Here is a 25,799-nt window from a genome sequence, read left to right as displayed (position 1 = left end):
ACCAATGCTTGTAGCTACAATCTGTGAACAGTATGAGTGTAATTATTCCAAAAGAAGTATGAAAGATGTTCTGCACCCTTATAACATATGTATCTGATACCACTGGTGTTTCGGTACTTTCGAAATTCTCGTACAGTTGACATTCAAGTTATACAGAGTTTTCGTGTGAACAGGCTGGAAAAGCTTGTAATGAGCATTGGATAAAGAAACAAGGGCTACAAACAGTTAGCCTGATACCAAGTTCACACACAAAAGTCCAACTCCAACATGTGTTTTGAAAATAAAAGTCGAGTTTTTCCCCGAAAAATCTAGATGAGTGATGATATATATTCACTTGTTATCAATGTTCTTCTCTTTTATTTCAATTTGTTTATATTTTTCTTCAGGAACATAATAATAAAAAAATATCATTATGATGAGGGAAATAATAAATAAATCTAACTGAGAGTTTGTTTTCTACAAAATTTGTAAACAATTTCTACACGATAGAATAAAAAAACAATATCAATTTCGATATCTACGTGTGTGAATTATAGAAAATTTGTTTTTAAAATTCAAATAACTTGTATGTAATTTAAATTATGAGATCTATGTGCCATTGGAAAACATATTAGGAACAGTATTCAAAACCCCATATGCAGTGATGTTAATGGGACACACACTTACGTGACATTAACAGATCAGTTTTAAAACTTAGTTTGCCAATCCTCAAAATACGTTTATGGGATATGATGTGTGACTGGCGACTGAAGAAGCTTTCTTTCATGATACAATTTTTTACGAGATACTGTGACATCTAACGACCTATTTTCATTTCAACAAATGAAAGCAGTGACCGTCTGATAAATAAAAGTTCGCTATTAAATCTTTACCACCATCTATAGTCAGAAATCATTATTAGATGTGATTTTATATGAATTACAGAATATTTGTTTTTGAAACTAAACTGATTCATCAAAACTGTTAAAAGACAAACAGTTTATTATATTCATTAACTTCTGATCTAATAAACCAATGGTGATCAGAATTAGATAATAAATCTCGGGATTAGTACAGCTAATTCAGAATAGGATTTTTACTTATTAACAGCCCTAATGTCGACAATATGCCATAAGATCTAGGTTATTTCTAAACAAGATATCAAGCTAATAATGTAGTGTAATCATAAAAAGTGAATAAAATGAAACCCGACAAACCTTAGAACATACATTTACACTTAACATGAGACATTGGTGTTAGACCTATTACATTGTTAACCGTTACATTTTCTGTATAGTTCCACAGAGATTCTCAACAAGTGTTTATCATAATACAACCACACTATATGCATGTAATGTCTATTGCTGAATGCGTGTTACTTTTCAGACCGGCTTATATACGGCAAATATAGTTTGCGGAATACTATTTAAGTTAACAATTTCATACAACATATCTTATATACATTATAAATTAAATATATTACAGACATATAATAAAAAAGTTAGTAAAAGTAAACTGAAAAAAAGAATGGAACATACTATACGAAGCACATACCAATGACTTGGAAACATGATTGTAAAGTATATTAAATATTTTTATTGGTTTCAAATCTGTTTAGACATTCTTAAACAGCAGTTAAGTAAAACTGTAATATGGATAAAGAAAGTTATTAAACGAGAACATGAGTTGTTAGTCGTACATTCATTCATGGTGATAAATACCGAACATGTTGGATTTAATTTAATTTCTGTTCCTCGTTGGATAGTTAAGATCTGCTGAGCTACTACAGATAGAACTTCTAAATCAAAACAGGACCAGGCACCACAGGAAGCAAGACCCTTAGAATAAAACATTAAGCTCTGTTCAAATTATTCTATAAAAAATTATTAATATCTATAGAAAACTTCTGATATAAGTTAGCCATCAATTTTGCTTTCATCATATCTTAAATTAAGCAAATTGTTATTGATAATATTGCAACATCTTACATTTGTGAATGTCATTTCTTATAAAAGACAATATATACATATATTAATGAATTAAAGATCATAATAAATTACAAATTATTTACAATCAACTGTAAACTGAAAATACAAACTGTTCAAAAAGTGGTACGTACTAGATTCTAATACAAACATTTTTAAAAAGCATAACTAGTGTATTGCTGACAATTCATTTAGTATTAATACTTCACTTGTATTTTTGTATTGTGACTTTAGTGGATATCTTTAACCTCATTACCATACAGTAGAAACGATAATTGTTACAGTGAGAAATTGTTTATTTCATGAGGAGCAGAGGATACATTACCTTGAAAAACTTTCCTAAAGCAATATAGTCCAGGCCATCTGAACAATTAAATACAACACACTGCTTTGCAACAGCTTTGGCCAAGTCCTTTGTGGTTTCAGTCATCCCAGTGCCTGGCTGGTCCTTCAGGAGCACAACCCAAATGAAGATGCAATGCCCCAAAGAGGGTACATTAGCAGCGATCAGTGAGAGGAGTAATAACAAGCCAAACAGTGTTTCCCAAATATTCATAGCCATATGTCAGAGATGAGCTTATCACAGAAGTTATCATTTTTTCATCCTAAAATTAAAAGGTGGCATAATTGCTGTCTTACTTCTCAAAGTAACAGAATGTTTTCCTTATTTTAAGTTATTTTAAGACCAAATTAAACTGTCATTTATAATATACATGTTAGTGTGCATGTCTATATATATACACATTTTTTCACAGTTTGACTTAGAATATGTTCCAATATCATTTTTTACAGATGGTAACATTAAAGAAATAAAGTAGTATTTAAACAACTTAATAAATGAGCTATCAAGAAATGTGCTTTACCTAACTTCTGCGTGTCATGTTCGTATATGCATATACACCTCGACATTTTACTCTATAACTAAACATTTTAAACTGAGAAAACGATTTTTAAATTTGTCCTTCAAGAATAAGAGGGATGAAGGTTACTTTACATAAGACAGTTAGAAAACATGACTGAAAACTGATATAATGGTTGCTAACTTATGGCAACACATTATTTCTTTTATTAAACCTTATTAACCTCACTCATATATAGTTGTAGATAATACGATATGACTCAATATGTGGTAGATTCAAAAGATTCAATACAAAGGAGCTGTAGGCTCAGTGACATTTTGCTTTCATCTCATGGTTGTCAAGTCCTTGAGAAAGACACATTATTTTGATTGTTTCAGTCTATCAAGCATATCAAGCTGCACAATGGGTACAAATTATTAGCTAAAAGGTTAAACTGTGCCAAACTGGCATCCTTTTCAGGTGGAATGTATCACTACTTTTATTTGCTTGTGCTAGTAAAACTGGAGTTCATTGCTGGTTTCCAAGAGCTGTCTCAGCACAGGATTGATATCATTTCATTACTGTACTACCTTTTGAGTCAAATACATACCAATAGTAATCACTGTCAGATGAAGATATGCATAATGAAAGACGGGCATCACAGGAACATCAGTAATGGTTTATACAAAATTGTTATTTTTCTAACTGAAATTCTATCAACAAAGCTAACTGTATAACAATACCACATTGAAGAGGCTTCTAAAGTTGTTTAATTAGTATACTCCTATCTCACAATACAGCTGAAATGGAAACTTCCGTGGCAACAATTTGAAAATGACATATCATACACTAGACAAAAAAATATTTCCTCAAAATTAATATCTCAGAAGTGAGTAGATGAGAATAATTTTTAAGTAAAAAAGTCAGAGATAATCCAGTTATTCATGCTAAAACATCCCCTCTGGACAATTGCTGACACTAAATAAAATATTTATAACAGCAGCACTTTAGAGAAAGAACCTTTAGTTTTAATGCCAACATAGCATTTAATAGGAATAAAATCCTTTGAATCTATACTAGGTGAAGTAACAATCACATGAACTTGCAAACTCATAATAAGGAAAGGAAAAATTATCAAAAGCCCTCCACAAACTAAGTAAAGTTAACAGAAAATGTTATGATAAAAGTGAAGTATGAATCACAGGAAGAAGCAAAAACTTTATACATGTGCATAAGTGAGTGCTGAATCATGTAAATTTCAGTAAAGAGAAAGTCAGCTACACTAGAAGGGTGTGTCACACTCCTATTGGTGGAGAGTTGTCACGTGCTCATTTGCATGCTACAACACAGTAATATCCTTGGGAAACAAGTGAATTTGGACCCTCAATACTAGTGGTGAGTGAAAATATTTGTATATATAAAGCAGCACAAATAGAGGAAAGCTATTATGTAAGAAGAAGTAAGATTGTATCAGAAGTATGCCTTATGAACTTTTTATAACTGGCTCCAGTATTTCCTTTTATTTTAGTTGTTAATTTGAATACATTGTTTTTATAATAACAAATGTTCTATGTAACACCAGCCTACAACTGAGTATCTGAAGTGTTCTTTACCTGTTGACAGTACTAAGATCACATACCTGAAGCATTCCTTTCCTGTCGAGGTGAATATTTCAAGTGATTTTTTACCTGTTAGCAATAATAAAATTAAGTATCTCAACTGTTCTATGATTAGCATTAATATCAAATTTCAGCATACATTTACATAAGAAATGTTAGCCCCCCAGTGATATAATGGTATGTCTCTGGACTTATGCTGGTAAAAATCAGGTTTTGACACCCATGGTGTAGCTTTTTACAAAATAACTAAACAAACAAACAAGAAATATTAATTGATATTATGAAATTGGGCAACACCTCTTCATCTTAAGCTATAATTTGTTCATTTATACCTGTGCTCTAACCTGCCAATAATATCTAAGTTGACTTAACCATATAAAATCATTTTCAGATGACACTTTGTTTTCTATTAAAGTAGCCAACACATCTCGAGCATGCACATCCAGTACAACCAGACACCCAAGGGTTGTCCTTGTCTGTTGGGGAAAATTTCCTTTCACTAATGTCACAACTTTTTCTATCTGCCTATTGTTTTGTTCCAAGTATTTATCCAAAGCCTGAAATTGTAGTCAATGTAAAAAAAAAAGTAAATTACTGTAATGCAATGCTAAAATATTTGAGTTTGTTGTTCCACTGTTAAAATGATTTATCTCAAAACCTTATTAAAAGTATTCAAACTGCAAACTACATGTTTTGAAGAATAACAAAATATTTCAACAGATGTTACATTTACAAACATCATTTTAGTGAAACTTTTAATGTAAAATCAACAACATACTTCTAGTCCATTCTTTATAGCTTGATGAATGTCTGCTGTCCAGTATGTCTGAGAAACACAGAGAATAGCTTATCCTGGCCATTTCATTACCCATGACTCACGAGGAGATTCACAATGTGATCTAATAGATATAGATATCACCTATCAAACCATGAAGAGCAAATAATTTATTTTTAATGAATGTACAAGGCATGCTCATTAAGAATATGTAAATTCCAGTTCCTATGTTATCCTAACAGATTTTTTAAAATATAGTCAAAATATTAATACATGAAACAAAAATATTCAGTAAACAATGCAAAATGAGTAAAATGAGCCCTGATTTACACATTCTTGTTACTTACAAATGCCTGAAATCCACTATGACTTACATACAATTTTCCTACTTATAAAAGTGAAAAACTTTTGACCTGTGATTTAAATAATATTCTCTCACACACATAATAAAATAAATACAAACACAATCTCTTCATATTTTTACCTATCTAGCAAAATACATGATCTATTTACTTTCCACACATGGTACCTATAAAAACAAAACAACATAAAAACATGACTTATTCATAAAGATAACACATCTTAATGTAATACATGACTAGTACATTCTTCTCACATACAAATATAATACAAAACAATGATTCCTAATACATATTTTGTCAAAAAATATTGATATAATATTTCTACTCCTACAAAAACATCGAGTTAGGTACCCGTATAAACAGAATAATGAGATACAACATGACAAGTACACTTTTCTTACTCTCTAAGTACAAAATACATCACATATATTTTGACACACAGGATACAGTAATCCTTAATTACTTACATATTCTTCTTTATCAATCTTACAAAACACACACATACACAAATAGCAAGACTTATAAATTTCTCGTGCTTCAAAATGGTATAAAAAATGTCAGTTTATACACTGATTGTATTGTGCTGAAACATATTCTTTTCAAATAAAATTATAATATAAAAGAGAATAATTTTATGTTATTTTTAATTATAAATGATAAAAAGATGCATCATTGTATATATATATAGAAAAAAATAATTTCCTATTTGCATAATAATATGTATAAATAGCATTATATAAGAGCAATTGTTAACTACAAAAGTAATCCAAAACATGTTATTAAATACATTTTTCCTTACTGGTAAAAAAAAAAAAAACCATATCTTATGCATTTTTCAAATTGATAATATTTACATACATAATGCATAAACAATATAACTTCTATAATATTCTTACTCACATACATATTTCCAAGATAATCATGACTTAAAATTCTGTTTCTTTGCATAGGTAACACTGATAATTGCATGAGTTTGCAAATTCTTCCAGAACTGTGCAAAGATATTAGCACGAAGTCATAAATTCAATTTCAGGTTACTTTCAAATGGAAGGTAAATGTGAAATTTCAGAATTTTATTAATTTTCATATTGAGTGCAACAGAAAGCCTGTGGTAGTGTTTGAGTTCAACACACACTTAATATTGTGTATGTCCCCCTTTTGCTTTAATAACTGCAGACAGTCTTTGAGATATTTTTGCAGTATATTTAACAAAAGTATCCTTTAGGATTTTACTCCAAATGTCTCTAATACATTCCCATAAAGTTTCTTTGGTAGTAGCATTTGATTCATCAAGTTTCTGATTTATCAAATTCCAGATTTATCAAGTTGGTCAACATTAAGGCTCTGTGGGGACCATTGCATCATTTGAGTTACTCCAGTAGCTTCTTCCTTACCTAAACAATTTCTGCATGGGTTGGATAACTGTTCAAGGTCATTAGCTTCTTGGTAGTAGAATCTTTTAATATGCTAATCACTGATGGTCCATGAGCTGGTCCATTATTTCATCCATTTTGCAAAGGTTTCTTGTTGCATTAGTAGAAAAGCATTCCAAAACCATCACACGGTCTCCTCCCATGCTTGATGGTAGGTGTTATGAATTGAGGTAAGTAACTTTCACTTTTCTTCCTTCAGTTATACAATCAATGCTTTGAACTAAATATTTCAAACTTGTACTTACCTGTCCATAACACCATTTTCCGATCATCAATAATTCAGTTTTTGTACTTTTTAGCAAATCTCCGTCTCTTGAAAATACTTGGAGATCAAAGTTAATTTTTTTTAACAGCTATAGAATTGAATGTACACTTTTCTATCATTTAGCACATGGTCTTTATCTCATGCATGAGGTCAATAGCAGTCTTTTTTCTGTTGCAAATGCTGCATAAACAAAACACACAAGTGTCATTGTGTTAAGGTATTCTGCCTCTTCCTTTTCTATTTTCAAATTTATTTATCTCAGTTTCATGATCTGGGGTGTACTTGACAGTGTTTGGGAACATTTGAAGCCTGCAGCCAATTATCAGGGTAATCCAACCAGCATTATGTAAAGCTTTTATTAAAATCTCTACTCTACTGACAATTATTTATACTTGTTGGGCCATGGCATGACAACAAAATTTAATATATAGTATTAAACACTGTTTTTATCAAGGTTTAGTTGTGGAGTGCTATTCAATTGACTTATTTTAGCATATCCCAAATTTGATCAGTATGTTCATTCAAGCAGAAACATTATTACATGCCCTTGGTACAAGTATATTGAAATTCTAAAGAATGATAAGTATTCTCAACAAGGCTCATTCAATTTTCAACAGAGACCAGTGAAGCATTGCCATGGCATTGAAATTCATATTTTGTTATGGCATAAAAGAATTAGTCCTATAAAATAGTAAGAATAAGAAAATATTTTCTTGTTCTAACACATGTACATGTTATTGTATGTAAGTACAGAACCTAAAGGAACTTACTTTGTGAATGCTATCTTTCATAATCCCTTCTAACTGTAAAAGCCATTTCTCTACCTGTCCTCAAGCACGAGAGGTAGATATTGTTTCTGTCAACTCTTTTCACCCTCACTGCTCTCCATATGAGTTATGTCCAGATAATCTGTAAAGTTTATTCTTTTTATAATCTGAGACTGGGCCTTAAAAGATTATACATAGAGTTTGCTGTTTGTTACACCTTTGCACTTGTGTAGAAAAATGTTTACATTTATCAGGCAGGCAGTAGTATGGCCTATGTAGGAATGGCTAGAATTGTTCATAAATATGGAATTTTAAATATCTTTACAATAGGTCATAGAACTTTACAATAGCAATAGCGTTACCTTTAATAACAAACATATGTAATGATCAAGTTATAAGTTCTGGAAGTGTCTGTAAATATTACAATAAAAAGTTTGAATTTCTTCTTTCTTCTTTTATATTACATGATAACTCAAAATTCAAAACAATTATGTCAACCAAATTCACTTAGGTGACATAATGTAAAATGAAGTCTTTGCTTTCATAAGTGTTATTTACTAAAGGTAATTAAAGAAACAAATTGTAATTCTAGTGGAATAATGTTATCATTATCCCCGGAGGAAAACCTTCTAACAGAAATTGTTGTTCCTTGAAAAACCTTAAGAACATGGAGAAACAGGAAGTAAGACAATAATTGATGAACAATAAGTATTAAATAACTTCTCAGGCTTTTAAACGAGTACTCATATTTGTATTAATCAATTTATTTGGACTATCATCACGACTTTTTTTCTTTCTTGATGTACCATCTTTGGGCTCAATTACCTAAGCCTTCTACAAGTGCAAGATGTTTAGTAAACAAAAGAATCTTACAGAACAACTCAAATTAGAAGTTGCCTAGCAACAACTAAAATAAAATGTGCCCTAAGTTTCTGTAAAATAATAAGCCTAAAGGCTAATAAGGTAAAATAAAATAATGTTACAAAGTCAAGAAACGGAGCAAGTCATATTATTATTGTAATTTGTTAACATAATGCTAGAAAGATAAAACCACATCAAAAAGTAAAATCAACAAAAAGAAATTAATAAAAATTTAGGGTACTTTTTATAAAAGCAACAGAGAAATGCATGGTTTGATTTCTTTAAACAATAAGTAATCAGTAAGTATGAAGGGGGATTCCAAGATTATGGTTAATGCCTATAGCAGGACCACAGTCATGAGGTGCAATTCTAACGGCTTCCCTATTGATTTTCATTCTGGTATTACAGTCCTTGGCAATGAGTTTTATATTCTTGAGATCAACATTGTGGTTTTCCTCTCAAGTGTATAATGCAATGCCTGAAGTACCTACAGAAGCATGTGCAAAGTCTCTTTGATGATGTTTCATCCCAATATTAACAAGACATTTAGTCTTTCTAATGTATTCTTTTTATGCTCACATGATATGTTGCAAACAAAGTGTTTTTACATGGAAGTCTGATATTTAGACTTAACCTTGATTAAAATATTGCACAAGTTAATCGGGCACCTGAACATAATTTGAATGTTAAAGGTATTCATTATTCTTTTCAATTTTATCCAAGTTCTTAAAAGTAGGATATCACCATCCATAGTTTATTTTTCTGTTTAATGGTACTTTCCTCATTAAAAAGTTTTTGACAGTCTTTTTTTATCAATTTTTCGAGATATTTATTATTACTAAAAGTCAATTCAAATTGTAGAGGTTCAGTTTCTACATAGTAGTTTGCTGCATATTCTATGCACTCTACATGGTGAGGTTTCAATGATACTATTTTTAACAGATACAGGATGCTATCTGATAAACAGTTGCAGGTCATCATTATTCTTTATAACCATTCCCAACATTACCTCTACTGTTACTCCTGAAGATAATGTCACACAAACAGTGAAACGTGTAGAGTCTTTTAGGGCAAGTCCTTTTTTTAGTAATTATTTATCATGTGAGATTTTAAATTTTATTGCTTTTAATTATGAATATATCTTTTATACAAGTTTCATTTTAAAATTATTTAGGTTTACTGTTGTTTTTTTTTTCATTTTTGCTTCGTAACTTGTGATTTGAATTGTTTTGTTAGATCCTGCTGTTTACTAAATGTTTTGAGCATGTAAAAGGCTTAGGTAATTAAGCTGAAAGCTTGTGCTTTAAACTAAAAAAAAAAATGTGGTAAAAATCTGAATGAATTACTTTATACAAATAAAATTTATAGTTGGTACCTCACTGTATTTAGAACACAGTTATAAATACAACCTTCCTAAGTCTGTTGAAACACTGCATTAAAAAAAATAACAACAAAGAAACAACTAAGGAAAATCTTATATTTTTGGAAACAACAAAAGCAGGGCTAACTGATTAATGTCTTTCTCCACCAGTACGTTGTATCATCAAAAAATTAGGAATGTGGTTTATCATATCACATCAAATTCTTTCATTGATTTACTGCCTAAAATATACACAATAACAGATACAAATAGCTTTAAGCTAAGCACTGAAGCTATGTTTACTGTTTGCAATCTGAGATAAATAATTTTCAGACTGCTTTTTTAGCTGCCATTTGACAGTTTTTATTGTTTTCTTTGCACAGTGTAGCTGAATATTTTAAATTTTGATTAATGTTGATGGAATAAATTGTTATATATATGACGACAATTAAGCTTTAAAAGTTGTCCAACTGTCTTATCCCCAAAAAAATGCTTGCTGTTAGTGAATATAATTGCTTCTAGTGACATGCGTATATCCCCTTCAAACTGCCACTTTTCACAGATTCTGAAAACAAATGTAGTTGAACATTTGGTTAAAAAAGTAGTTAATAATGATGCTTCAGCGAAACAAGTACTTACAATTATGCTCCTTTAAAAGTAAAAGAAATCATTACTCTTACCCATTACCTTGCAGTTTAACCACGATATAGCCAATACCTCTGCATTTACAAGGATTATACATCCACTTTAGTAAGTACATTTACTGATAATGTGTTTTGCATAAGTAAATAAATAGTGAGTTCTACAAATAAACAAAGGAGATTTTAATAAAGTAACCAGTCAGTCTATTTTAAGTAGATATTACACATTTATTTTAATATATATGCATCAAATCTAAACGTATTTGTCAATGTATTCTAAAACAAGTCACCACAAAATCAAAGGGTTGCAAACAAAATAAGTAATTTTTTAAAATGTGAATATTGCTAACACAGTGAAAAATGTAGCTAATCTATAACATAAACCATCAAAATATAAATTAAAATATGGTTTATACTATTTATAAACTGGGAATAGAACAATTTCCTTGCAAACTCACCTCTTTGGATCTTTTGTTTCTGACAAGATTTCTAAAAGTTTTTATCATTAGATAAAACCTTGGAAAAAAAGCCTTTTCCAGGTAGTCATTTAAGCCCTATGAGATAAAAAAATATGAAAATACAAAATAAAGCACTAATTGATGCAAAATGTATGTTGTAAAATATTATGTTCAATCAATTCCAATATATTTTTAATGAGTTCCTTGGACATCAGTTGCAACAAATGTGACAAATCTATTGTAGCTTATCCTTTTATGATAATACATATAACGTGTTTTTAAGCTGATAACACAACTACAGCAATTATACAACTTTGAATATAATTCAGAGAAGATTATAATAGAATATAAATATCAGTTTATGATTTGAATGATGAAAAAAATTAATTATATTAATTATTACAAAGTCAAATTGTTGCCATTATTGCAATAACAAATACATTTTCATCTGGACTTTTTTAACCACTATGGTTAAAAAGTCAAATTATCATTGGTTGAAACCATTTCCTGCTTCACATTGGACATATAGAAAGTCAAATTTACAAATTTTGCACTTTAAGAACAAACAAAATTACTTTTTGTACCAATCTTTCTAGAAATGTAGCATCAAATTTTTGGTAAAAAAAACATTAGTTTTTTTTAATCACAGTACATTATTATATTAGAATATAAAGCAAAGTGATAATGCAATAATATTGTTTTTCACCTTACAATAAAATAAGATTAACCAAAAATAACACTATAACCTCAGTCTTCTCAATACAAAATAAAATAGTATTATTTTTAGATTTTTGTCCAAGAAAATATTCGGACAAAGCCCTATAGTTGAGAAGTTCTTTTAGATTTTTGATTAATTTGAGGAGGGGTTTTAGATTCATGAAAAGAATAGCTTCCTTCATCCTTACATTATTGTATACTAAATAAATTCTGATAGGAGCAATAGACTTAGTCACTTTGTGATTAGCACTGCATAAATAATGTTATTATGTAGCAAAAGCCCTCCACCAATATGAAGACATCATAACTTGTGAATGCAAAAAATACAAAGTTGTACTGGAAGTGTGGAGGAAGAGTGGGACATTTGTGCAGAAGTGGGTATTTTAAGGTAGGGAAAACGTTAACTTTCAAGATGATATACATTTAATCACACAAAAACTAAAATCCCACATTAATATAGTGAAGGGACTGGTGCAAGATTTACCTATTTCAGCTCCATTCAGAGAGCACCCAAAGAAACTCATGGAGTATGACACCCAATAGCAGGAGCTTCACATGGATATACTTGTGGGATACTACTTGTGCAAAATTTTGAGAAATAAAAGTACTCTGAGTGGCACCACGAGCCACTTTACAGAATCCTGTAAAATAGAGAAAATGTATTCATCTGACTAAGGATGGTAAGTAGATTGGAAGATAGCAGACTGGAATAGGCAGTAACTCACAGGAGATGAGACAGCCAGGTGATGAAGATAGTGTGTGATGAAAGTGGGAGATGTAGTCCACATGCCAGTCTGTAAAATGTCATCAAGTGGCCATCAAAAACAAGAGGCAAAAGAATGGGTGAGGTGGGAGATTTGATGAGAAGAAATATGAAACAGCCTGCAGGTATTGACATCCAATGAAAAGTAGACCAACAACAGCAGTTGACAAACTAAGCCTGTAAGTTTAGATAGTGATAAGTCCCTCAAAGAAGAAAATCCCAGGGAAGAAAGAAGTGAAGAAGGGAGCCAGGAAATTATGAGATGTAGGCTAGGTAGCAAGATACAGCATAAACAGAATGTGACAGAAGACACAAGTCAGATTGAGCATGGAAGGAATCACCTTCCCAAATGCTGAAGTCTTAGAAAGGAAAGAGACCAGACACGATAAAGTAAAAGATATGGAGGATAGAAAAGGGTATGGAAAGAGTTCAAAGCATAGAAGTCATAGAGATGGTGACCTAAGGGAAGGAGTAAGAGGAAATAGAACTATAGGGAAATTTAATATAAGGAGCAGGTGACCATTGGCTCAGAGAAACTGGGTAAGAGTATGCAAGATTATTAAGGTCCAAACTGGGCAAGGGAACAGGGCAGGGATATCTATGGAAGGAGAGAAAAAATATGGATAGAACTGGGGAAGACAATACCTTGCAAAATCAGGAAAGATAATGGGTGGTAGACAAGGCAGCCTAATAACCAACAATGGTAGAGAGAGCCAACCCTTTGTTGAAAAATATTGTAAAAAAAGAGAGATAGCCAACAATGAGACAGTCAGGATGAAGATGGTGATGAATATGTCAGAATGAAAAACACTATTACACTGGTAGATAGACAGGGTAGATGAGCAACAAGAATAAGACAGGAAAAAGATCACCAAATAAGAATGTCTGGTTTGACAGGTAATGGATTGGATAAATCCCAAGTATGAAATCAAATAGCAACATGTTGCAGCAAGAAAGAAGGTGTGAGAGGAAGGAAAAGAGGGAAATAGCAAGACAGAAGGCAAAAAAGAAAACCAGTGATGAGTCAGTCAAAGAGGTGCCACAAGGGCCCATAATAAAAATCATGGAGGTGTGGTAAAAGCACAGATGCATAGATTCCCCAGGAGAGAGCTCGCTCATCTGAAAACCCAAAGTCAATAAACTATTCCATGGGGCAGAACAAAGTCTGGTCAAGATATATGGTCTGCATTGAGGTTTACAACATATAGTACATGACAGACAATAAGGCAAATGTATTGAGAAGTGACACAAGAAAAAGAAGGTATAGGGTTTGAAAACAAAGAGTCCTGGATCTGATACTTTTCTGACACTTGATATAAGATACGACTGTGAAGTTTAAAGAGTGAACCATAACTAAATGATCCAACAGGAGGGGTAGAAAATGGGAACTTGCCCAAAGTACTGCCAAAAGTTTGAGTACATTAAGCTGAAGTCAAGATACATCCTTGATCAGAGTGTTCAACATAAGGTTGTCATTCAGAGATGCCTCTCTTCCTAGTAAGAATATATTGGTGAAAAAGGCATAAGAAAAATTTGGGTGGAAGTAGGTGCACATTTATAGTGGTATCGAAGTGGTAGACAGCCACTCAAAAATGTCTGTGAGAAGAGAAACAGTAGGTCCAAAGGTTCCTGTGATTCATTACACTGGTTGCACAAGGGCATTCAGAGATGGTTGATATGAGCATGGCCCAGTAGAATAAACAGTTTCAGGAAAGCTATAGTTACTAAAGACAATAGAGTCTCTCAGGCAACACGAGTAGGACAGACTCACATCCCAGTGAGAGAATGTTCCATCATTTGCAGATAGACAGGGTAAGATTCAGCCCAGCTGAGAAAGAAGTTGAAAAAATACTCCCAGAAAAACAAGGTATTTGATGGGATAAGAAAGAATTTAGAAGTCTTGGCAAGCCATCCTTCAAAGACAGTTTCCTACAGAAGGAAAGTATGAAGGTAAGACTTCTCCTGTTAATGGGACAGAAGAAGCCAATCATTCATGCAATAATGAAAATCATAGAGCAAGTTCTTTCAGATGGTACACAAAAACCTTGACTGTTCTGTTAAAGACATAGGAGGTCAATGCAATGCTAAAAAAAAAAGGATCGCTGAACTGGAAAGAATGATTTCAAGAAACAAATTTGAAATATCTTTAAGACTCAGCATTGGGAATATGAAGAAACATATCTGAGATGCCACTCTTGCTCATCCAAAGTCCAAGGAAAAAGAACCAACAAAGAGTAAAGAAATTTTCCATGCAAAAATGAGGGATGACCACCTAGCAGATGAAAGTGGAAAGGTAGATTACCAGCCTCCAGTCCCCAGTTTTATTGGGGACCACAAACAGGTGAAAGTAAGACCCTCTCTATGACTTGTTTGTGCAATAGATCTGGCACAGTGACTTCCAGATATTGAAGATAGATGTAATTTGAGAGAGAAGTGAAGTTAACCAGCCATTAACTGAGAGAAGAATTGAAGGGACAGTCCATGAAAACTAACAAGTATGACCTATCTAACTGCAGATAGTTGTTAACAAAGATGTGCATATCACAAAGACCAGCCCCCATGACAACTGAATCTGCTCCATTGTCATTGATGAATCCAGAAAGTCTGACACTGGGCTGAAGAGTATTGAGCAAAAGGATAAGATAGGAAAAGGGGTAAAAATATAGGAAGTGGGAGGAGTATAATGATCCAAGTAAACAGGGAAAGAGTAGTAGTACAGACTATGGCAGAAAGGAGAAGGGAACAGGAATTGCCTGAAAATTCAAGTAGGGCTCGATGAATTGTCTCTTACATGAAGTGAAGAGAGGAAAGGTAATAAAACACAGAAAGTAGTATTAAGCAAAGACAAGAGAACTAAGCACTGGAGAGTGAAATCGACCTCAGTGGGCTTGCTCCCAAACAGGCAAAAGAGATTTCAAGGTCTATGACTCTAGAAGGAGGAAGTTCAGTTAACTGTAGGCCATGATAAAGGAATTAGAAAGCAAGAAGGACAAGAAATAAGATCACTGGCATGGGGTAGATCTATAAAGGAAGCAATATTAACATCATTATCAGAAGATGGGAAAAGAATCGAAATTATTTAAGTTGGGAGTTGTGACGTAGAGAATGGGAAATATAGTAAAATGGAATGAGAGATAGAGTGATACAGTCCAAATAGCATGAGGATGTCTGAAAATTCTCCTCAACGACAAGAGAGGTTCTCAAAGCATAACCAGAAGGGGGAGACAAACAGTAAAGTTGTCTTTCTCATCATATTCCTTCTCAGAATGAGGGGAAATAATTCTTGGCTGCATAATAAAACCTACTACCCTATGCACAATGGCTATCATGCCATTTATGTTTAACATGTTTTCAGTAGCCAAATTAGGAAATTGACTATTGCAAGGTTATTCCTCATCTCAGCAGATGCCAAAATTGCATGAACTTGAAAGTTCATAGTTTGATAAACTAAAGAAAACAAAGTTCCTTTATTAGATTGCAAACCTCTGTAAGTTATGAATACAACAAAATACATCAAATACACACAGTGCTAAGGAAGATTAATGAAGAATCTCAGTGGAAAATCTCAGTGCACAGGAAGGTTATGTCATGCTCATATTAGTGGAGGGCTTTTATTACATAATAACATCATTATGTAATGGTGAAAATCATGAGAAATCTAGTGAGTGTTGGTTGAAGTTGTCTAAAGAATTGTGGAATGCAAATCTCTCAGGCAGATGCACAAGAAAGATTGCTTTCTGTGTGAAGAGGTAGGTATGGTCTCAGAAGTAAGACATTTTTATATTAATGAATGTATTATTGTGAAAAGTGTGAACTATCTAAAATATTTATCAGTGTTAATATAATACAATTCAGAAAATGATGGTTTAATTAAACACAAGTGCAATAATAATGTGAATTTACTGAGCTTATTTGGAAATATGCAATCCACTTTGTTGATTTTAAAAGTAAAATATACACAAAACTTTACTTAAAACACATTGATAATAGCAAAACAATTATGTCATTAACTGAAATGTTGTGGAAAGCAAAATATAATTTAAAACTAAGCAATTACACAAGAAAAAAGTGGAGTGGTCCACAAATGGCATCTAGCACATGAGTGGCATGTGCATTTATGTTAGCAATTTGCTTACAGATGTGAAGTGTGAAAGTTGGAGTAAAAGTTAGCAATGAAGTGGATGTAAGGAGGGGTATTCCTAACAGTTGGCCAGACTTCTATAAAAATTATATATCAGTGGTGAAGTGAAGGTGACAACAGCTGAGTGCTTAGCAGGACATATTAACGTTATAAAATATAAACAAATCAAAAAAACAATTACCTATTTTGTTTATTTGATTTATATGTGTATATATCTTTATTTAAGTTAGGTAGTGAAAATTTATGACCATTTTGTTTTCTTGAATATTTTTATAGATACTTTTTTAAATTTATGATGGGGAACGTCCCAGAGGTGAAAACTGCCATTGAGTATACTACAGTTATCTTCTCAATGATATTAAACAGTTTCAACAAAAAAGGACTGCAATTTTACCTTTTGAATCAGTTCCAACAACTCACTGGATTTCTTTAGTTTCTCTAAATTTTTTTCAACCTGGAGAACTGCCAGAACATGTCTGTCTAAAACAGCAGCTTTCATGGTGTCTCTCCAGTTCTTGTCTACAGTTGTGAATCATCTGTATTGTATGATAAGAGTATTAAGATGATGTTTTGTTTATATAATTGTTTGAATAATTACATCTAAGATGTTGGAACACATTTAAAGTTTAAATGTACCACAAAATTATTTAAAAGGTGGTGCTACCCGTAACAATAGATTTAAACAAATAAAAATATGTTTTCTATTTGTATTTCTTTCCTGTATGGAACGTTTTTAATAACTGCATTTTATTTTTATCACAACTACATTTTTCTATTTCAACTAATAAGTATAAGAAGATAATTGAATTACACAAAGCACTAATAATTATATTTGATGTTTAAAATACTAAGCTATATACATAAATATGTATATAAAGAGAATAAAAAAGTCAGAGATAAAAGAATAATATATAAATTGTCTTCACACAAGCAATAAAATACTACTTATACAAATTCTAAAAACATTGAGGAAATATTAAAATAGTTGTAGTGCATACCTTCCCTCCTCTGGCATTTGAGCCATAATATCAGGGGAACTAAAGATTGGCTCTAAATATAGCCATGTAGCTTGAACTTTTAACCACTCATCAATTATCTCTCCTAACATCAACAACTTGTGTTCCCACTCTCTGTAAAAATGAAAAATAAAAAAGTGAAAATACTTCACAATTTGAAATATATAGTATATGAAATATAAAGGTATATATAGTGTTTATCATAAAATAAAAGTAATATTTAACAAAGAAAAAATCATTAGAACATAATTAATTTGATAAAAATATTTTATCAAACCTTTTTTTATATTTATGAAACATTACCTTTAAGTTTTTCTAAAAACACAGTAAACATTACTCCTTAGTATAACATGTTTCTATTACACTATCATTTCAAACATAGTCCTTTTTGGATTTTTTTCATGTATATATCTATCTTTATGTGTATTTTTCTTTAAGAAAACAATACACACACATACACATGTATATGATTATATCTGTACTTAAAAAAAATTGAGAATGACCATCAACTATGTAACAAAAAAAAAATTAATTTTTTGCAGCTTACTTTAACCACAAATAGAGTTAGCTAGCATTCCTGTCAAATGAAATGCATGTGTATCAACATAAAACTAATTTATTCGTTGTGGGCCTGGACTATTAATGAAATATCTAGTTCCAGACTAGAAAGAAGACTGAATATTGTTTGTGAGTTTGTAAAATTTTAGTATATAAATAATTATTTCTCATAATTATTTTTAATAACTGTTATTATAAATTGTATTGTTTTTTTGTATATCAAAATTGGTTTGTGTTAAGAAACTTGTGTGTATTAATCCTGTTGGCAAATATTGTAAATTTAATACATTGTGACATTTAATTATCTTCTAAATTAAAATTAAAATGTCTAGTTATTTGAAATCGTAATATGTAATGTATGTGACGTAATTAGTTGTAGACTAATAGATAAATTATAATATGTAACATACGTAATAAATGTCAATATTATTTTCATTTTTTACCTTAGAGTTCATCAACTCCTGAGTGCTTTTTGGAATGGTTAAAGCTTTATCTACAATGTGTTTGTACTCATCACAAATCCTACAAGATAAAAACTTATACATGTTGTGCCATGTTAGTTAAAATTAAATAAAAGTAGGCATTTATGAAGAAAACTCTAAAATTGCATGTTAAATATATAGAGCAATCAAACAATTTCTCTTAAGTGTTTAGTTTTTTCACATCTGTGTAATCAAAGTGTATTTTCTTTAACAATAAATCATTACTTCTTGGTGTTCTTGTGTGTCAATCATTTGTGCAAACACAGTGAATACAGTGTAACGTGGTTTCATACACTTACTGCTACAGTAATTATATCTCATACACTAAGCCAATAATGTACAGTGACTCCTACTGCTTACCGTTTTTATTCGTTTATAAGACGATTCGCTTATAAGACGGGTCCCAACTTCACCTGAGAGATTGTCAATATTCTGTTTAGACTCTTTTATAAGACAGAAGGAAGGAAAGCAGGTAACGAGAGAAAAGTGAAAAAATGGAAATTAATAGAAACCTAATTTTGGGTTTAGATATGATATTTCGATTTCAGATTAGAAGGAGAAAAATAGAAGAGATAGAAAAGTGAAAATAAATGAATAAATCCAAACTCGGTGTTCAAGCGTTTAATGGAATTTCATCAACTATTTTATTTACTGTATGATAAATATTCATATTTAAAACACATAACAAAGAACAATCTAACGCACAAAACTTATCACAACATATTTCAGTATCAAAGTACGTTTATGCTAACTTTTAAACCACATTTCTTCAAAGTATTAAAAGAGTTTAAGCAAACTGCACTTTAATAGAACACAGCAAATCAGTATGCAAGTTATGAAATTCAAAAGCCTTCAAATTATTCGTTGTCGCTATCTCCAAACAGTTCATAAAACTGCTCCTCGGACAATCCATCATCGTAGAGGTCACATTCCTCTGTGTTCTCCTCCTGCTCTACGTCATCTCTGCCGCCGATAAACTCACTGAAAAGTTCATCATCCTCACTCCCATCTATGGAATTCGAAATTCCGCATTTGAGGAACGATCTGATAAACTGAGTGAACTAAATTTATTTTCTATGTCTGTAGACCTCGCCTATAAGACAGGCCCCCCAATTTGAGCCCGAAATCTCGAGGAAAAATCCCCGTCTTATAAGCGAGTAAACACGGTACTTGTGTCAAAGAGGCATTAAAAACAGGAAGTTCAATTCCAATAGCTGTTCAGCAAACTTATTCCTTTCAGCAACCATCCTATTCAAAAAATTTTCCACAATAAGCAGTTTGAATATTCCAACTGGAACAGCCTCTTGTAACAAACCTGTAACCAGTTGAGGCTATGCAATAAAATAAATATTAGTTGGACCGATACATTTAGCTCGAACAATCAGCCACCTGTCAGTTTATACCAGTATTCCAGTGCACTGTCAGTGTCTGGGTTATTGTATCTGTCATGGATGAAGCAGTTTGAAAAAAAAAACCCTAGTATTTACACTCCAGTCCTCTTGAATCATCAGGCTCACAAGGTTCATAATTACTACCTACTTCATCCTCTTCAAATGACTGTGCATTGGAATTTTGTAAATTACTTGCAGTTTCATTCAGAGTAAAACTCTAAACAACTTTGCTATCTTGTTGCCATAATAGTGATCAAAACAAGGCACTGCAGAAATCTCAGGTCATGTGAACTGAAATTTTAGTAAAAAAATATTTTCTACTATTTGAAAGAGGGAAACACACATGCATGATCATTGTACAATACTAAAGGACTGTTTATCTGTTTGCTTACACACAGTTATAGCATCTTTGCTGATTGATGTGTTAACACATCATTAGTGCCTGATTAATAGAAATGACTCATTAGTACTTCATTGGTGATGAACATGTTAATCCAACAATAATAGTAAGGCTTTTCTCAATTGTACAGAATTTCCAGTCATCGTGTAAGTCTAATATTTTGTTTATTAGGGTGAAAACCTGAAGGTGAAGAATAGAAGTGATATAAATAAACAAACGAAAAAGGTTATAGTTATTACCATGAAATAAGACTTTATTAGTTAAAAGAAGTTGCAGTTCTATATCAATAAAAATCATAAATAGCAAGAGTACTACAAATGACTCAATACAATCTAATTATTTTAGAATTTCATTTTCTAGTTCATTGATTTACAATAGTAAGTATATTTTACAATTTTTTTTTTTTTATACTGGTTGACTTTCATTAAGGCATTTCATTTTAATTATGATCTGTAATAACTGATGTAGTTCTAAACTAGTTGGCTTTCGACTACAACATACATAATTTTTGTAAAGGTCAGATATGTTTTAAAATTGTCTTTCACAAATTATCAGTGTTACCTTTTAGCTCTTCTGATTATTTGTAGAGATTAATAACCCAATAAACAATAGATTCCTACTTCCTTCTATATATACTTCCTTCTGTTTAATAGATTTTACAAAAATACAACTTAACAACTTATGCATCATTTTTTAGTTGTTATCTTTTTTATGTCAGGATAGGTTATCAACTTAAAAATATTTTAATAAATTTATAAAATGACTATTATCAAGTAGATAAGATAATATATCAGATGACATAACTGTGAAGGTACTTATTAGTGTAAATTAATATTTACTGTGCAATAAAAAAATGCTACACACTTTTTAAATTAACAGTATGTATCTAATACCCTCTCATTTTATGCTTTTTGTTGATAAACTGATTAGATTAGAATTTATAACATTAAAAAAGTCTGTGCTTAAATTTTTTATGGTGTTACCTTTTACTTTCTTCCTGGTGCTCATTTGAGATGTTATTCAATAACTTTTCCAAAAGGATCTCTGTTTGGCTAGCTAAACACTCTTAAAGTTCCCGAAAATCCAACTGGAACATTCCGAGATCAACAATTTTGTCTGCAGTGTACATAAATTTGTTGATCCAGGATTTATACTCATAAACCTGTTTTCTCCATACTTCAAAGCTGCTCTCACTCTAACATATTAAACAGTGATTTTTTCAGTCTAATGAAGATGCATTATTGGGAAATAAAAAAATAATAAACTAAAAAATACATAAAAAATGTTATCATAAAACTGTATTTGAACAAAATTTACAGGTTTAAAACATATTTTAGGATAGCAAAAACTATTTTAAAATTAGGACCTCCTTCTTTTCTTTACTAACATCTCTAACTGAACACTTCAATGAATGAAGTTCTTAAAAATAAGTTCAAACAGTGTTAGGTAGTGCAAATCAAAGACCTGCATATCACATAACAAGGTTCTTGAAATTTCAGTGGAAAAAGAACTAGAAGGTTTCGATGGAAAAATTTAATATCTAATAAACTTAATAAAATATCAAATTAAAAGTATTCATATACGTCTAATAATGTAAATGAAGAGAATTTATCTTTACAGGAAAACTTTGCAAAAAAAGCATGTATATGACTTATTGCAAAAGTTTTACTATATCAAAGAAATAAAAATAGTTTTTTGAATCAATAATAAAAGTGAGTTTGGTAAACCTTAGACACAGAATTATAAATTCAAAATGCAAAAAATTATTTTTTAAAGTTCAGAAGTTGACATTTTCATACACTGAAAATGTATTATAAATAGGTACTTACTTGTCTTACATAAAGCTATCTCAACCTTTTTCTGCCCTCTAAGCATTGTAAAACATTTTCATGATCAGCCTGCCAGTTAATATACTTCACCAATTTCACATGATACCTCAACATGTACATATCATGTGAATACTCTCCACTAATTTTTTGCATCACCTACATTTTGCAGCTACCTCCCTCTGCTATTGTTATTCAATCCTCACTTTCATGGCAGGTTATAAAGAAGAACACCAGCCAAGGGTAGAGGAAGTAAGCAGCTATCAGAAATGCATTTTCAGTGCATGAAATATGTTAACTTCAATATGGTCTTACCTCCTTTCATATAAAACTTGAATTCAACAGTGCAAAGTTTTAGCATACAATGTGGGAACCAAGTGGAAAGTGACTCCCCTGAATGAATGTATGTGCTTTGAGATGAAAATGAAACACACTTATGAGGTACCATACTGACTTCTGGAACAGGTATGCTCTTTGCTCATGATGTAGGAAATGAATCTGACATAGGTGTAATCCACAGTAAAATATAAACAGAATTAGCTACATACACGTGCAATCTCAACCAGACAAATGAGATTTCATGACTTGTCCTTGGCATTAGAAGGTTGATGATGAAAAAAAGATAAATTATGACATAAACATAAACGTGGCTAAGCCACGTGGACTGTGTTATCTATATATATACGTAACAAACCTAATCATAAGTATACAGGAATTAAGAAGTGGAAGTTAGCTTCTGGCTGAAACTGGACAAACTCCCAAAACCACATTAGGAACAAGAAGTATAATACACCAAAACTAGCATTACAGGGTTGCCTCAAATCAACCTCATGAACAAAGCAATATCTGTAACCAGTGTCACGAACAGAAATCGTTCATTACCCAGTCATAAATACAGGAAAGAGATATCCAGCATCTGGAATTATTAGGAAGATTTGTAACACTTACTCAACCACAAGAAACAGTGCACTTATGTCCTGTATCTGTCACTGAGAAGCAGGTGAAGTCCCCCAAACTCAATTGTAGGAGCTGGAAAAGAACCTCCTGCAACCAGAATTAATGAGAATAGGAGTCTCTACCATAAACAACTATAAGAATAGGAGAGTGTCATCCTGCACCTAGTTTTAAGAGGAGGATTCTGTATAGGCTGGGCCTGCTCCAACCGATTTGTTACTTTATTTTGACAGGAGTCCACCTGATAAAAAAGCATCCAGAGGAAATGGAAGGAGGCAGATCAGCCTTGCCCTCTTCTAACTGGTAAAGTTCTAGTCTCACTCATGATCAATCTTTTCAGAAACTAAGAAATGGGTAAGAACTCCTATGTTACACTGAAAGAAAAAGGGGAATTAAATGTGGTGGGGAGTCCAGAGGACCATCACACTAGAGAAAGTACAATGGGTATCTTTAATTCCTACTTTTAAAAGCATATCACTCCCAATTAATGCAATCAAAAGGTCAGCAAGCATGGGTGATAATCCCCTTCTGCTATACTCAGGAAGTCCATGAGTGATGGTCTCCAAATGATATATACATATACATACCACAGGGTATGCTACAAGTGGTATTGTTGAAACATCCCATTCCTACAGTGAGTGTTATAATGTAATCATGACGTCAATAGTGCATATCTGACCAGGCAAAAAGATATGACAAAATGATGAATAAGGTGAGAAAACACATTGTGGAGGTGGGGGCCTTCCATGGAGGAGTTAGAATACACCAGCCTAATAAGTTATTATGAAAAATGAAAGGTTTCCAGGGTATAAAAGTTGGGAAATTGAACCTCAAAAGTAGTCAGGTAATACCACATAAAATCATAAGGAGAGAACTATACAAAAGTTGATCAGCATCAGCACCAGTGAAAGATGAAAGTGATAGTCAAACAGCATCCATGAGCAGCACAAATCTTAGGGATGAAAGACCAGTTAAGCAGTATGTCATAAGAGAAATGGTAGAAGAAGTGGGTAACATTGAAAACAGAAATATCTAATTTGTGATTTCCATAAGCAATGAGGAGAAGAAAATAAAATCTTGAGGGGGGAAGAGGATGATAGAACATGAAAATGAAAGTTCAAAGTAAGAATGGTAAAGATGTAAAGAATCACACTAAGATCCCAATCATGCATATTATAGGAACATAGAGGATGCATGACTTGAAATAATAAAAATGGAGAGAAATGAAAGGGAAAGACAAAACCTGCAGAAAAGGAATGTGTTTGACAAGTCTATCAGATATCTAGAAATGACCAACGTGGAGAACCCTTTGTCAAACAAACAGGTGAAGAACAAGGAGAGAGAATGAACAGAAGGGTAGAAAGGAAAAAATCACAACAAATAGATCAAAGTCTTAAGGTATACTCTCACCTATGTGGTAAATGGACATGAAAGAAGGACTAAGGGTACAAGAAAAAAAAAGATGTTACACATGGAGTCAATCCCTGGGCTGAAACAATGCACCTGACAAAAGCCATGTGTGAAGGCAGAGTGTGGTGACATCTGGACGAACAATATATAACTGAAATCAACAGAATACAGATTTAAGGGTAGACAAAGGTTACACAAGTAAAGGCTGGAGCAGTGAGAATGATGGTTATATTGGCCAAGACAGAACCACTAGTAAAACAAGACATAGTGTGGTTTGGAATAAAAATAGAACTCTTGAAAGAATATCAAATAAGATATTAAGCATAATTGTGAAGAATTCTCCAAACTTGACTGAACACGACTACCCCAAAGTTAGTGGATAATAAACAGAAGAAGAAAGAAAAGGAAATTTGGTGATCCAGTGGAGAAAGGCATAAATGAGATATCTCCAACTGAGAACATATCCACCTACAGGCCTGTAGATTAAGAGACTATTCCACATGTAGAATCTTGTTGGGAGGAGATAAAAATCCACTACCAGATTTAGGAGAAAAGGCAAGTGAAGACCACAAAGTGGTAATTGTGGGCCCAGAAAAGAGATTTAGGATCTGAAAACACAGAGACCTTGAACTGTTACTTCCTGGCTCTGTGATACTGATTACTACAGTGAAGATGTCAGAATGTAACATTACCACCCACTCAATGATAGAGAAAGGAAGAAAGTAGGATAAAGCTTGATGAACTGCCAAAAACTTGAGAATGGTGATATGGAAAGAAGAACTCCAAGCTGTAGATTA

General features: G+C 32.0%; 1 protein-coding gene and 1 long non-coding RNA gene across 13 annotated transcripts; one reads left to right on the top strand and one right to left on the bottom strand.

Annotated features, from left to right (window-relative positions):
- Positions 1-1,557: 1,557 nt before the first annotated feature.
- Positions 1,558-17,500, bottom strand: LOC143243383 (dynein axonemal heavy chain 12-like). 9 transcript variants are annotated; one of them, XM_076487242.1, is made up of 7 exons: positions 17,360-17,498; positions 11,345-11,440; positions 8,028-8,166; positions 5,201-5,321; positions 4,767-4,979; positions 2,290-2,569; positions 1,558-1,817 (listed from the first exon to the last, which is right to left on the bottom strand). In XM_076487242.1, the coding sequence occupies exons 6-7, from the start codon at positions 2,524-2,526 to the stop codon at positions 1,584-1,586; spliced, it is 471 nt and encodes a 156-aa protein (XP_076343357.1). In that variant the 5' UTR covers positions 2,527-2,569; positions 4,767-4,979; positions 5,201-5,321; positions 8,028-8,166; positions 11,345-11,440; positions 17,360-17,498; the 3' UTR covers positions 1,558-1,583. The 9 variants fall into 9 exon arrangements, with proteins under 9 accessions (XP_076343357.1, XP_076343356.1, XP_076343364.1 ...); XM_076487241.1 differs by having other exon boundaries at positions 4,795-4,979; XM_076487249.1 differs by having other exon boundaries at positions 4,795-4,979; positions 5,201-5,341; positions 17,360-17,492.
- LOC143243384 (uncharacterized) lies at positions 4,179-19,253 on the top strand. Of its 4 annotated transcripts, none has more exons than XR_013024394.1 (3): positions 4,179-4,466; positions 6,876-7,162; positions 18,524-19,253. It is a non-coding gene; the product is annotated as an uncharacterized LOC143243384 (long non-coding RNA). The 4 variants fall into 4 exon arrangements; XR_013024393.1 differs by lacking the exon at positions 18,524-19,253 and adding an exon at positions 17,242-17,378; XR_013024396.1 differs by lacking the exon at positions 18,524-19,253 and adding an exon at positions 9,859-9,955.
- Positions 19,254-25,799: the final 6,546 nt, after the last annotated feature.

Source organism: Tachypleus tridentatus, unplaced genomic scaffold (assembly GCF_004210375.1).
Source record: "Tachypleus tridentatus isolate NWPU-2018 unplaced genomic scaffold, ASM421037v1 Hic_cluster_2, whole genome shotgun sequence".
NCBI lineage: Eukaryota > Metazoa > Arthropoda > Merostomata > Xiphosura > Limulidae > Tachypleus > Tachypleus tridentatus.
Note: the sequence above shows the minus strand (reverse complement) of the source record. Positions and strands in the feature narration are given on the sequence as shown.